The sequence below is a fragment of the Melospiza melodia genome, chromosome 1, assembly GCF_035770615.1.
Source record: "Melospiza melodia melodia isolate bMelMel2 chromosome 1, bMelMel2.pri, whole genome shotgun sequence".
NCBI classification, from domain to species: Eukaryota; Metazoa; Chordata; class Aves; order Passeriformes; family Passerellidae; genus Melospiza; species Melospiza melodia.
In genome coordinates, this window is record NC_086194.1 from 173,215,855 (window position 1) to 173,228,424 (window position 12,570).

Here is a 12,570-nt window from a genome sequence, read left to right on the forward strand (position 1 = left end):
CCCCAAATGAGGAGCAGATGTTGAACCCCAAAAGACCCCAAAAATCCCCAAAAAACCCCAAAGGAGGAGCAGGGCCTGAAACCCCAACAGTTCCAAAAAAAACCCAAAAATCCCAAATGAGGAGCAGGTGCTGAAATCCCAAAAAGCCCCAAACCCAAAAACCCCAAAAAAATCCCAAAAAACCCCAAATCCCAAATGAGGAGCAGGGCCTGAAACCCCAAAAATCTTAGAAAAGCCCCAGAAACCCCAAACCCCAAAAAAACCCCAAAAAACCCTCCAAAAATCCCCAAAAAATCCCCAAAAAAAACCCAAAAAATCCCCTCTAAAAATCCCCAAAAAATCCCCAAATCCCCCAAAAAACCCCCAAAAAATCCCAAAAAAAAACCCACCCAAAAAACCCCCAAAAAACCCTCCAAAAATCCCCAAAAAATCCCAAAACCCCAAAAAAAACCCCAAAACCCCAAATGAGGAGCAGATGTTGAACCCCAAAACCCCAAAAAAATCCCAAAAATCCCCAAAAAACCCCCAAAAAAACCCCAAAAAAATCCCCAAAAATCCCTAAAAAACCCCAAAAACCCCAAATCCAATCCAAATGAGGAGCAGGGCCTGGAACCCCAAAAATCTTAGAAAAGCCCCAGAAACCCCAAACCCCCAAAAAAACCTCAAAAAAAACCCTCAAAAAACCCTCCAAAAATCCCCAAAAATCCCTAAAAAACCCGTAAAAAAAACCCCCAAAAATCCCAATAAAACCCAAAAAAACCCTCCAAAAATCCCCAAAAAACCCCAAAAAAACCCCAAAACCCCAAATGAGGAGCAGATGTTGAACCCAAAAGACCCCAAAAAATCCCAAAAATCCCCAAAAAACCCCAAAAGAGGACCAGGGCCTGAAACCCCAACAGTTCCAAAAAAACCCAAAAAATCCAAAAAATCCCAAATGAGGAGCAGGTGCTGAAATCCCAAAAAGCCCCAAACCCAAAAACCCCAAATAAAATCCCAAAAATCCCAAATGGGGAGCAGGTGCTGAACCCCAAAAATCCCCCAAAAAACCCCAAAAACTCCCCCAAAAAACCTCCAATAAAACCCCAATAAAACCCCAAAAAACCCGAAAAAAAAAACCCCCAAAAACCCTCCAAAAAACCCTCCAAAAAATCCCCCCAAAATCCCCAAAAAAACCCCAAATCCCCCAAAACAAAAACCCAATAAAACCCCCAAAAAAAACCACCCAAAAAACCCCCCAAAAAACCCTCCAAAAAATCCCCCCAAAAAACCAAAAAACCCCAAAAAATCCAAAAAAAATCCGAAAACAAACCCAAAAACCCCAAATGAGGAGCAGGACCTGAAACCCAAAAAAACCCCAAAAAACCCAAATGTGGAGCAGGTGCTGAAACACCAAAAACCAAAAAAAATCCCCAAAAAATCTGAAAACAAACCCAAAAACCCCAAATGGGGAGCAGGGGCTGAACCCCAAAAGACCCCAAAAAACCCCAAAAAAACCCCAAAAAAAACCACCCAAAAAACCTCTCAAAAACCCTCCAAAAAACCCCAAAAAATCCCAAAAACCCCAAAAAAAACCCCAAAACCCCAAATGAGGAGCAGGTGCTGAACCCCAAAACCCCAAAAAATCCCAAAAATCCCCAAAAAAACCCCCAAAAAATCCCCAAAAAACCCCCAAAAAATCCCCAAAAACCCCAAATCCAAATGAGGAGCAGGGCCTGAAACCCCAAAAATCTCAGAAAAGCCCCAAAAAACCCAAAACCCCAAAAAAACCTCAAAGCCCCAAAAAACCCAAAAAACCCCAAAGGAGGAGCAGGGCCTGAAACCCCAAAAACCCCAAAAAAATCCCCAAAAACCCCAAAAAAAACTCCAAAGAACCCAAAAAAACCCCCAAAAAACCCCCCAAAAAACCCCAAAAAATCCCCCCAAAAACCCCAAAAACTCCCCCAAAAAACCTCCAATAAAACCCCAGAAAACCCCAATAAAACCCCAAAAACCCGAAAAAAAAAACCCCAAAAACCCTCCAAAAAACCCTCCAAAAAATCCCCCCAAAATCCCCAAAAAACCCCAAAAAAACCCAAAAACCCCAAAACCCCCCCAAAAACCCTCCAAAAAATCCCCCCAAAAAACCAAAAAACCCCAAAAAAATCCCCCAAAAAAATCCGAAAACAAACCCAAAAACCCCAAATGGGGAGCAGACCTGAAACCCAAAAAAACCCCAAAAAACCCAAATGTGGAGCAGGGGCTGAAACACCAAAAACCAAAAAAAATCCCAAAAAATCTGAAAACAAACCCAAAAACCCCAAATGGGGAGCAGGGGCTGAAACCCCAAAAGACCCCAAAAAATCCCCAAAAAAACCTCAAAATCCCAAATGAGGAGCAGGTGCTGAAATCCCAAAAAGCCCAAACCCAAAAACCCCAAATAAAATCCCCAAAAATCCCAAATGGGGAGCAGGTGCTGAACCCCAAAAATCCCCCCAAAAAACCCCAAAAACTCCCCCAAAAAACCTCCAATAAAACCCCAAAAAACCCCAATAAAACCCCAAAAACCCGAAAAAAAAACCCCAAAAAAACCCCTCAAAAAACCCTCCAAAAATCCCCAAAATCCCCAAAAAAAACCCCAAAAAATCCCCCAAAAACCCCAAAACCCCCCCCCAAAAACCCCAAAAAAACCCCAAATCCCCCAAAAAACCCCAAAAAAACCCCAAAAAAAACCACCCAAAAAAACCCCCCAAAAAACCCTCCAAAAATCCCCAAAAAATCCCAAAAACCCAAAAAAAACCCCAAAACCCCAAATGAGGAGCAGATGTTGAACCCCAAAACCCCAAAAAATCCCAAAAATCCCCAAAAAAAACCCCCAAAAAAATCCCAAAAAACCCAAAAATCCCAAAAAAATCCCCAAAAACCCCAAATCCCAAATGAGGAGCAGGGCCTGAAACCCCAAAAATCTTAGAAAAGCCCCAGAAACCCCAAACCCCAAAAAAACCCCAAAAAACCCCAAAAAACCCCTCCAAAAATCCCCAACAAATCCCTAAAAAACCCCAAAAAATCCCCCCAAAAACCACCCAAAAAACCCTCCAAAAATCCCCAAAAAATCCAAAAACCCCAAAAAAAACCCCAAAACCCCAAATGAGGAGCAGATGTTGAACCCCAAAACCCCAAAAAAATCCCAAAAATCCCCAAAAAAACCCCAAAAAACCCCCAAAAAAAAACCCCAAAACACCCTCCAAAAAATCCCAAAAAAACCCCAAATCCCAAATGAGGAGCAGGGCCTGAAACCCCCAAAACCCCAAAAAAAAATCCCAAAAAACCCCAAAAAAACCCCAAAGAACCCAAAAAAACCCCCAAAAAACCCTCCAAAAAACCCCAAAAAATCCCCCAAAAACCCCAAAAACTCCCCCAAAAAACCTCCAATAAAACCCCAAAAAACCCCAATAAAACCCCAAAAACCCGAAAAAAAACCCCAAAAACCTGAAAAAAAAACCCTCCAAAAAATCCCCCCAAAATCCCCAAAAAAACCCCAAAAAAACCCAAAAACCCAAAATCCTCCCCCAAAAACCCTCCAAAAAATCCCCCCAAAAAACCAAAAAACCCCAAAAAAATCCCCCAAAAAAATCCGAAAACAAACCCAAAAACCCCAAATGGGGAGCAGGACCTGAAACCCAAAAAAACCCCAAAAAACCCAAATGTGGAGCAGCTGCTGAAACACCAAAAACCAAAAAAAATCCCCAAAAAATCTGAAAACAAACCCAAAAACCCCCAAATGGGGAGCAGGGGCTGAACCCCAAAAGACCCCAAAAAACCCCAAAAAACCCCAAAAAAACCCCAAAAAAAACCACCCAAAAAAACCCCCAAAAAACCCTCCAAAAATCCCCAAAAAATCCCAAAAACCCCAAAAAAACCCCAAAACCCCAAATGAGGAGCAGATGTTGAACCCCAAAACCCCAAAAAAATCCCAAAAATCCCAAAAAAAACCCCAAAAAATCCCCAAAAAAACCCCAAAACACCCCCAAAAAATCCCAAAAACCCCAAAAATCCCCAAAAAACCCCAAAAAACCCCCAAAAAATCCCAAAAACCCCAAATGAGGAGCAGGGGCTGAAACCCCAAATCCCAAAACCCCAAAAAATGGGAAAACCCTCCGGGAATTTTGGGGTTTTTTTGGGGGGAATTTTGGGATTTGGGATTTTTTTGGGATTTTGGGGATTTTGGGATTTGGGGTTTTTGGGGAATTTTCGGAATTTTGGAATTTGGGATTTTTTTGGGTTTTTGGGGTTTTTGGGATTTGGGATTTTTTAGGAATTTTGGGGATTTTGCTTTGGGATTTTTTGGAATTTTGTGGATTTTGGGATTTTTTGGGAATTTTGGGATTTGGGATTTTTTAGGAATTTTGGGGATTTTGCTTTGGGATTTTTTGGAATTTGGGGGATTTGGGGATTTTTTTGGGATTTGGGATTTTTTTGGGAATTTTGGGAATTTTTGGGGATTTTGGGGTTTGGGATTTTGGGATTTGGAATTTTGGGGATTTGGAATTTTTGGATTTGGGAATTTTGGGATTTTTTGGAATTTTGGGATTTGGGATTTTTTGGAATTTTGGGGATTTTGGGATTTGGGGTTTTTTGGGGATTCTGGGATTTGGGATGTTTTTGGGATTTGGGATTTTTGGGAATTGGGATTTTTTGGGAATTTTTGGGAATTTTGGGATTTGGGATTTTTTGGGAATTTTGGGATTTGGGGTTTTTTGGGGAATTTGGGATTTTTTGGGAATTTTGGGGATTTTGGTTTTTTTGGGAATTTTGGCGATTTTTGGATTTGGGGTCTTTTGGGATTTTTGGGAATTTTGGGATTTGGGATTTCTTGGGAATTTTCGGGATTTTGGGATTTTTTGGGATTTTGGGAATTTGGGGATTTGGGATTTTTTGGGAATTTTGGGATTTTTTGGGGATTTTGGGATTTTTTTGGGATTTGGGGATTTTCCTTTGGGATTTTTGGGGGATTTTGGGATTTGGGATTTTTTGGGGTTTTTTGGATTTGGGATTTTTTTGGGGATTTTGGGATTTTGGATTTTTTTTTTTTGAATTTTTGGTTTTTTTTTTTTTTTTTTTTTTTTGAATTTTGGGATGGGATTTTTGGGGAATTTTTGGGATTTTTTTGGGAATGTTTGGAATTTTTATTGGAATTTTTTTGGGTTTTTTTTGGGTTCTGGGCTTTGATCTTTTAGGATTTGTGAGAATTTTTGGGGAATTATTTTGGGATTTTTTTGGGATTTTGGGATGGAATTTTTGGGATTTTTTGGGAATTTTTGGGATTTTTTGGGATGGAATTTTTGGGGTTTTGGGAATTTCGGGATGGGATTTGGGGGATTTTGGGCTGGGAATTTTTGGGATTTTGGGCTGGGAATTTTTTGGGATTTTGGGGACTTTTGGGGCACTGGGATTGAGCAGATTCGGGAGATTTTGGGGGAATTTTTTGGGATTTTTTGGGATTCTGGGCTGGGATTTTTGGGGGATTTTCTGGGATTTGAAATTTGGAATTTCTGGGATTTTCTGGGATTTTGGGGATGGAATTTGGGGATTTTTGGGGATTTTGGGATGGAATCTTTGGGATTTTGGGTTTTTCGGGAATTTGGGGGATTTTTGGAGGCACTTTTGGGATTTTTTGGGATTTGGGAGATTTTGGGGGAGAATTTTTGGGGATTTTGGGCTGGGATATTCTGGGATTTTAAACTGGGATTTGGGGATGATTTGGGATTGGGAATTTGGGGGAATTTTTGGGCTTTTTGGGATTCGGGCTGGGATTTTTGGGGATTTTTGGGGATTTTTGGGGATTTTGGATTGGGAATTTTGGGGTTTTGGGGTTTGGGGTTTTTTGGGAACTTCTGGGATTTTTTGGGGATTTTTTGGGATGGAATCTTTGGGATTTTTTTGCGGGGATTTTTGGGGTTCTTTGGGATCGTGGGCTGGGATTTGGGGGAATTTTGGGCTGGGAATTTTTGGGATTTTTTTGGATTCTGAGTTGGGAATTTTTGGGATTTTTTTGGATTCTGAGTTGGGATTTTTTGGGATTTTTTGGGATTTTGAGCTGACATTTTCTGGGATTTTGGATTGGGAGCTTTTGGGATTTGGGGGGATTTTCTGGGATTTTGAATTGGGATTTTTGGGGGTTTTTTGGGTTTTTGGATTGGGAATTTTTGGGATTTGGGGCTGGGAGTTTTTGGATTTTGGGGCATTTTGGGACGCTGGATGGAGCAGATTTGGGACATTGTGGGGGAATTTTTTGGGGAGATTTTTTGGGATTTTGGGGAATTTTGGGAGACGTTGGGATTGGGAATTTTGGGGATTTTGTGCTAAGATTTTTTGAGATTCAGGAAATTTTTACGATTCTGGCTGGAATTTTTTTGGGGATTTTCTTTGGAATTTTGGGAACATTTGGCGATTCCGGGCTGGAATTTTGGTGTTTTTTTTTTTTTTTTTTGTAACTTTGACCTGAAATTTTGATTTTTTTTCAAAATTTTTTCCTATTTTTGATCAGATTTTGTGGATTTTCTCGTTTTTCTCTCTTTTGCAGGAGGAGGATTTGGGGTTTTGGGGCTCCCACCTGAACAGAGCCCCCCAAACCCCCCGGGCCCGGCAGCCCCGGGCGGGAATTTCCCAATTCTGCGGGATCCGACTCAAACCCAAACTGGGACCCACTGGGAAGGTCAGGAAAGGGTTAAAAGGGGGAAAAGGGGGGACTTTGGGGGCCCCAAAATCGAAAACCCCAAAAAAAGAAACCCCAAAATTGAAAAATCCTAAATTCAGAGATCTCAAAAATTGGAGAATCCTGAAATTTGGGATCCCCAAAATTTGGGAAAAAAAAAATCAAAAAACCCCCAAAAAAAAAAAAAAAAAAAAAAAAAAAAAAAAAAAAACAAAAAACAAAAACACAAAAAAAAAACAAAAAAACCAAAAAAAAACCAAACCAAAACAAAAAAAAAAAAAAACCCCAAAAAAAAAACCAGAAAAAAACAAAAAAAACCAAAAAAAAACAACCAAAAATTTGGGACCCCAAAAATGGAAAAATCCCAAAATTTGGGACTCTAAAAACTGGAGATCCTGAAATTCAGAGACCCCCAAAATTCAGAAAATCCCAAAATTGGAGACCCCTTAAAATGGAAAAAAAAAAAACAACAAACCAAAAATTGGAGAATTCCAAAATTTGGGACTCTAAAAACTTGAAAAATCCACAATCAGAGACCCCAAAAATTGGAGACCCCAAAAAAAGAAACCCCAAAATTGGAGAATCCCAAAGTTGGAGACCCCTGAAAATGGAAAAATCCCAAAATTTGGGACCTGAAAAAAAATGGAAAAATCCCAAAATTTGGGACCCGAAAAAAATGGAAAAATCCCAAAATTTGGGACTCTAAAAATGGAAAAATCCCAAAATTTGGGATCCCCAAAAATTGGAGACCCCAAAAAAAGAAACCCCAAAATTGAAAAATCCCAAAGTTGGAGACCCTGAAAATGGAAAAATCCCAAAATTTGGGACCCTAAAAATGGAAAAATCCCAAAATTTGGGACTCCAAAAATTGAAAAATCCAAAATTTGGGACTCTAAAAAATTGGAAAATGCCAAAATTTGGGACTCTAAAAATGGAAAAATCCCAAAATTTGGGACTCCAAAAATTGAAAAATCCCCAAATTTGGGACCCCTGAAAATGGAAAAATCCCAAAATTTGGGACTCCAAAAACTTGAAAAATCCCAAAATTTGGGACCCTAAAAATGGAAAAATCCCCAAATTTGGGACCTAAAAATTGAAAAATCCCCAAATTTGGGACCCCTAAAAATTTGAAAAATCCCAAAATTTGGGACTCCAAAAACTTGAAAAATCCCAAAATTTGGGACCCTAAAAATGGAAAAATCCCCAAATTTGGGATCCTAAAAATTGAAAAATCCCAAAATTTGGGACTCTAAAAATGGAAAAATCCCAAAATTTGGGACCCTAAAAATGGAAAAATCCAAAATTTGGGACCTGAAAAAAATGGAAAAATCCCAAAATTTGGGACCCGAAAAAAATGGAAAAATCCCAAAATTTGGGACTCTAAAAATGGAAAAATCCCAAAATTTGGGATCCCCAAAAATTGGAGACCCCAAAAAAAGAAACCCCAAAATTGAAAAATCCCAAAGTTGAAGACCCCTGAAAATAGAAAAATCCCAAAATTTGGGACCCAAAAATTGAAAAATCCAAAAATTTGGGACTCCAAAAATTGAAAAATCCCCAAATTTGTGACCCCTTAAAATGAAAGACCCAAAAATCAGAGACCCCGAAATTGAAGATTCTGAAATTTGTGACCCCAAAAAAATTGGAGAACCCAAAAATCAGAGAGACCAAAAGTTGGAGAATCCCAAAATTTGGGATCCCCAAAAATTGGAGACCCCAAAAAAAGAAACCCCAAAATTGGTGAATCCCAAAATTGGAGACCCCTGAAAATTTGAGACCCCAAAATTCAGAGAATCCCAAAATTCAGGACCCCTTAAAAACGGAAAAAGAGAGACACCAAAAACTGGAAACTCCCCCAAAAAATTTGGAAAATCCCCAAATTTGAAATGTCTTAAAATGAAAGACCTTGAAAATTGGAGACCCCCAAAAATCAGAGACACAAAAAGTTGGGATCCCAAAATTGAGACCCCAAAAGTTGGAGGATCCCAAAATTGCAGAATTCCAAATTTCAGAAAATCTCCAAATTTGAGATCCCCCAAAATCAGAGACCCCAAAATTGCAGAATCTGAAAATTTGGGACTCCAGAAAATGGAAAAGAAACCCCAAAAATTGGAGAACTCAAAATCAGAGACCCCAAAAATTGGAGACTCACAAAATTTGGGATTTCTGAAAATTGGAGAATCCTAAAATTGGAGAACCCAAAAATTGGAGAATCCCAAAATTTGGGATCCCCAAAAATCACAGACACTAAAAGCTGAAGAATCCCAAAATTTGGGACTCCAAAAATTGGAAAATCCCAAAATTTGGGACTCTACAAATTGGAGATCCTGAAATTCAGAGACCCCAAAATTCAGAAAATCCCAAAATTTGTGACCCCTTAAAATGAAAGACCCCAAAAATCAGAGACCCCGAAATTGAAGATTCTGAAAATTTGTGACCCCAAAAAATTGGAGAACCCAAAAATCAGAGACACAAAAAGTTGGAGAATCCCAAAATTTGGGACCTCTTAAAATTAAAGACCCCAAAAAAGAAACCCCAAAATTGGAGAATCCCAAAATTGGAGACCCTGAAAATTTGAGACCCCAAAATTCAGAGAATCCCAAAATTCAGGACCCCGTAAAATGGAAAAGAGAGACACCAAAAACTTGAAACTCCCCCAAAAAATTTGGAAAATCCCCAAAATTTGAAATGTCCTAAAATGAAAGACCTTGAAGATTGGAGACCCCAAAAATCAGAGACACAAAAAGTTGGGATCCCAAAAATTGGAGAATCCCAAAATTTGGGGTGCCCTAAAATTGAAGATCCTGAGAATTGGAGACACCAAAAATTTGGGGATTCCAAAATTCAGGACCCCTTAAAATGGGAAAAAAAAAAAAAAAACCAAAATTTGGGATCCTAAATTTGGAGAACCCCAAAATTCAGAAAATGCCAAAATTCGGGATCCCAAAAAATGGAAACACCAAAAATTGGAGAATCTCAAAATTTGGGATCTCCTAAAATTGGAGACTCCAAAATCAGAGATCCCAAAAATTGGAGAATCCTAAAATTTGGGATGCCCAAAAATTGAGACCCCAAAAATGAAACCCCAAAATTGGAGAATCCCAAAATTGGAGACCCCTAAAAATTGAAAAATCCCAAAATTTGGGACTCCAAAAATTAAAAAATCCGAAAATTTGGGACTCCAAATATTGAAAAATCCCAAAATTTGGGTTCTCCCACAATTAAAGACCCCAAAAATCAGAGACCTCAAAAATGAAGAATCCCAAAAGTTGAAACCCCAAAATTTGGGACCCCAAAACCAGGAAACCCCAAAATTTGGATTTTCTCCAAATCCCTGTTAAATTCAGCATTTGAAATTCCAGTGGATAAAAAATTTAAATTTTCTCTCTTTTTTCTCCAGGAGCCTCCTCTGACCCCAAACCTCCGAAAAACCCCAAAAATTCCCAAAAATTCCCAAAAAACCCCAGAGCTGGGAGCTGAAAATCCCAAAAATTCCCCCAAATTCCAGAGCTGGGGGCTGAAATTCCATCAGGAAATCCCAAAAATTCCCAAAAAATTCCAGAGCTGGGAGCTGAAATTCCATCAGGAAATCCCAAAAATTCCCCAAAATTTTTCCTTCCTCAATCAATGGGAAAAAATCCCCAAAATTCCCAAGAATTCCCAGAGTTGGGACCCAAAATTCCATCAGAAAATTCCCAAAATTCCCAAGAATTCCCAGAGTTGCGGACCCAAAATTCCATCAGAAAATTCCCAAGAATTTCCAGATTTTTCCCTTCCAACCTCAATAGAAAATAATCCTAAAAATTCCCAAAAATCCCCAGAGTTGGGAGCTGAAATTCCATCAGAAAATCCCAAAAATTCCCAAAATTCCCCAGAATTTTTCCTTCCTCCCTCATTAGAAAAAAATCCCCAAAATTCCCAAAATTTTCCAGAGCTGGCACCCGAAATTCCAGCAGAAAATCCCCAAAATTCCCAAGAATTCCCAGAACTTGGGCCCAAAATTCCATCAGGAAATCCCAAAAATTCCCCAAAATTTTCCCCTCCAACCTCATTAGAAAAAAACCCCAAAATTTCCCCAAATTCCCCGGAATTTTTGGCCCAAAATCCCCAATTTTTCCCCATTTCTGGAAAATTCCAGCGGCTCCAGCGGAGCGTGGCCAAAACTTTGGGCTCTCTGGACCCCGCCTGGATCCAGAGGGTGGAGGAATCCCAGAAAATTTGGGAATCCCAAAAAAAGGAGGAATTTTTGGGGAATTTTGGGGCGGAATTTTGTGGGAATTTTGGGGGGAAAAGGCCCCGGGATGAGGATGGGGATGGGGAGGTTCCAGCCAAGATCAAAGAACCCAAATCCAGAATTTTCGGGGTGAGGGAAAAGCAGGAAAATTGGGAAAAGCGGGAAAATTGGGAAAATCAGGAAAATCAGGAAAAGGAAAAATCCCAAAATGGATCTGGAGGATTCCTGGAGGAGGAAGAGGAGGAGGAGGAAGAGAAACCCAAAAGTGCACGCAGAGCTCGGTAATTCTGCATTTTTCTGCCTTTTTCCCATTTTTTTAAAACATTTCCCACTTTTTTTTCTAGATTTTTTCCACCTTTTCCTCACCTTTTCCAGCTTTTCCCACTTTTTTCCAGCTTTTCCTGCCTTTTTTCCAACTTTTCCCCAGCTTTTCTCTGCCTTTCTTCTGCCTTTGCAAGACTGGAAAATCCCAAAATTAAAGACCCCCAAAATCTGAAAAATCCTAAAAACATAAGAACCAAAAAATCCCAAAAATAAAGACCCCAAAATCCGAAAAATCCCCAAAATCCTTATCCCAAAAGTCCCTTTTTTTTTCAATTTTTTCCCATTTTCCACCGTTTTTAATCCTTTTTCCCCTCAGAGCCCCGGCCCGGGGCAATTTCATCTGCCTTAACCTGAGGAGAAAATCGGAGCTCTCAAACCCCTCAAAATTAAAGACCCCAAAATCCGAAATTAAAAAAATCCCCAAAATACCAAAAATCCTCATCCTAAAATTCCCTTTTTCCCCATTTTTCCCATTTTCTGCCGTTTTTAATCCCTTTTTCCCCTCAGAGCCCCGCCCCGGGGCAATTTCATCTGCCTTAACCTGAAGAGAAAATCTGAGAACTCAAAAACCGCAAAATTAAAGACCCCAAAATCCAAAAAATTAAGAAAATCCCAAAAAATCCCCAAAAAAAACTCATCCCAAAATTCCCCTTTTTCCCATTTTTCCCGATTTTGCCTGGTTTTTAATCCCTTTTTCCCCTCAGAGCCCCGCCCCGGGGCAATTTCGTCCTCCTCAACCTGAAGAGAAAATCGTAGCACTCAAACCCCTCAAAATTAAAGACCCCAAAATCCGAAAAATTAAAAAAATCCCAAAAATCCTCATATTGAAATTCCATTTTTTCCCATTTTTCCCGATTTTCCCTGGTTTTTAATCCCTTTTTCCCCTCAGAGCCCCGGCCCGGGACCGCGGCAATTTCGTCCTCCTCAACCTGAAGAGAAAATCGGAGCTCTCAAACCCCTCAAAATTAAAGACCCCAAAATCCGAAAAATTAAAAAAAATCCCAAAAATCCTCATCTTGAAATTCCCTTTTTTCCCATTTTCCCCGATTTTCCCTGGTTTTTAATCCCTTTTTCCCCTCAGAGCCCCGCCCCGGGGCAATTTCATCTGCTTTAACCTGAAGAGAAAATCGGAGCTCTCAAACCCCTCAAAATTAAAGACACCAAAATCCGAAAATTAAAAAAATCCCCAAATACCAAAAATCCTCATCCTAAAATTCCCCTTTTCCCCATTTTTCCCGTTTTCTGCCGTTTTTAATCCCTTTTTCCCCTCAGAGCCCCACCCCGGGGCAATTTCATCTGCCTTAACCTGAAGAGAAAATCA

General features: G+C 39.6%; 1 protein-coding gene across 1 annotated transcript in view; it reads left to right on the forward strand.

The window, feature by feature from the left end:
• Positions 1 to 11,133: 11,133 nt before the first annotated feature.
• The window catches only part of DGAT1 (diacylglycerol O-acyltransferase 1), a 13,772-nt gene continuing 12,335 nt past the window's right edge, over positions 11,134 to 12,570 (forward strand). The window contains 1 exon segment of the mRNA XM_063154935.1: positions 11,134 to 11,206. Within this exon segment, the coding sequence (XP_063011005.1) occupies positions 11,134 to 11,206 (73 nt within the window).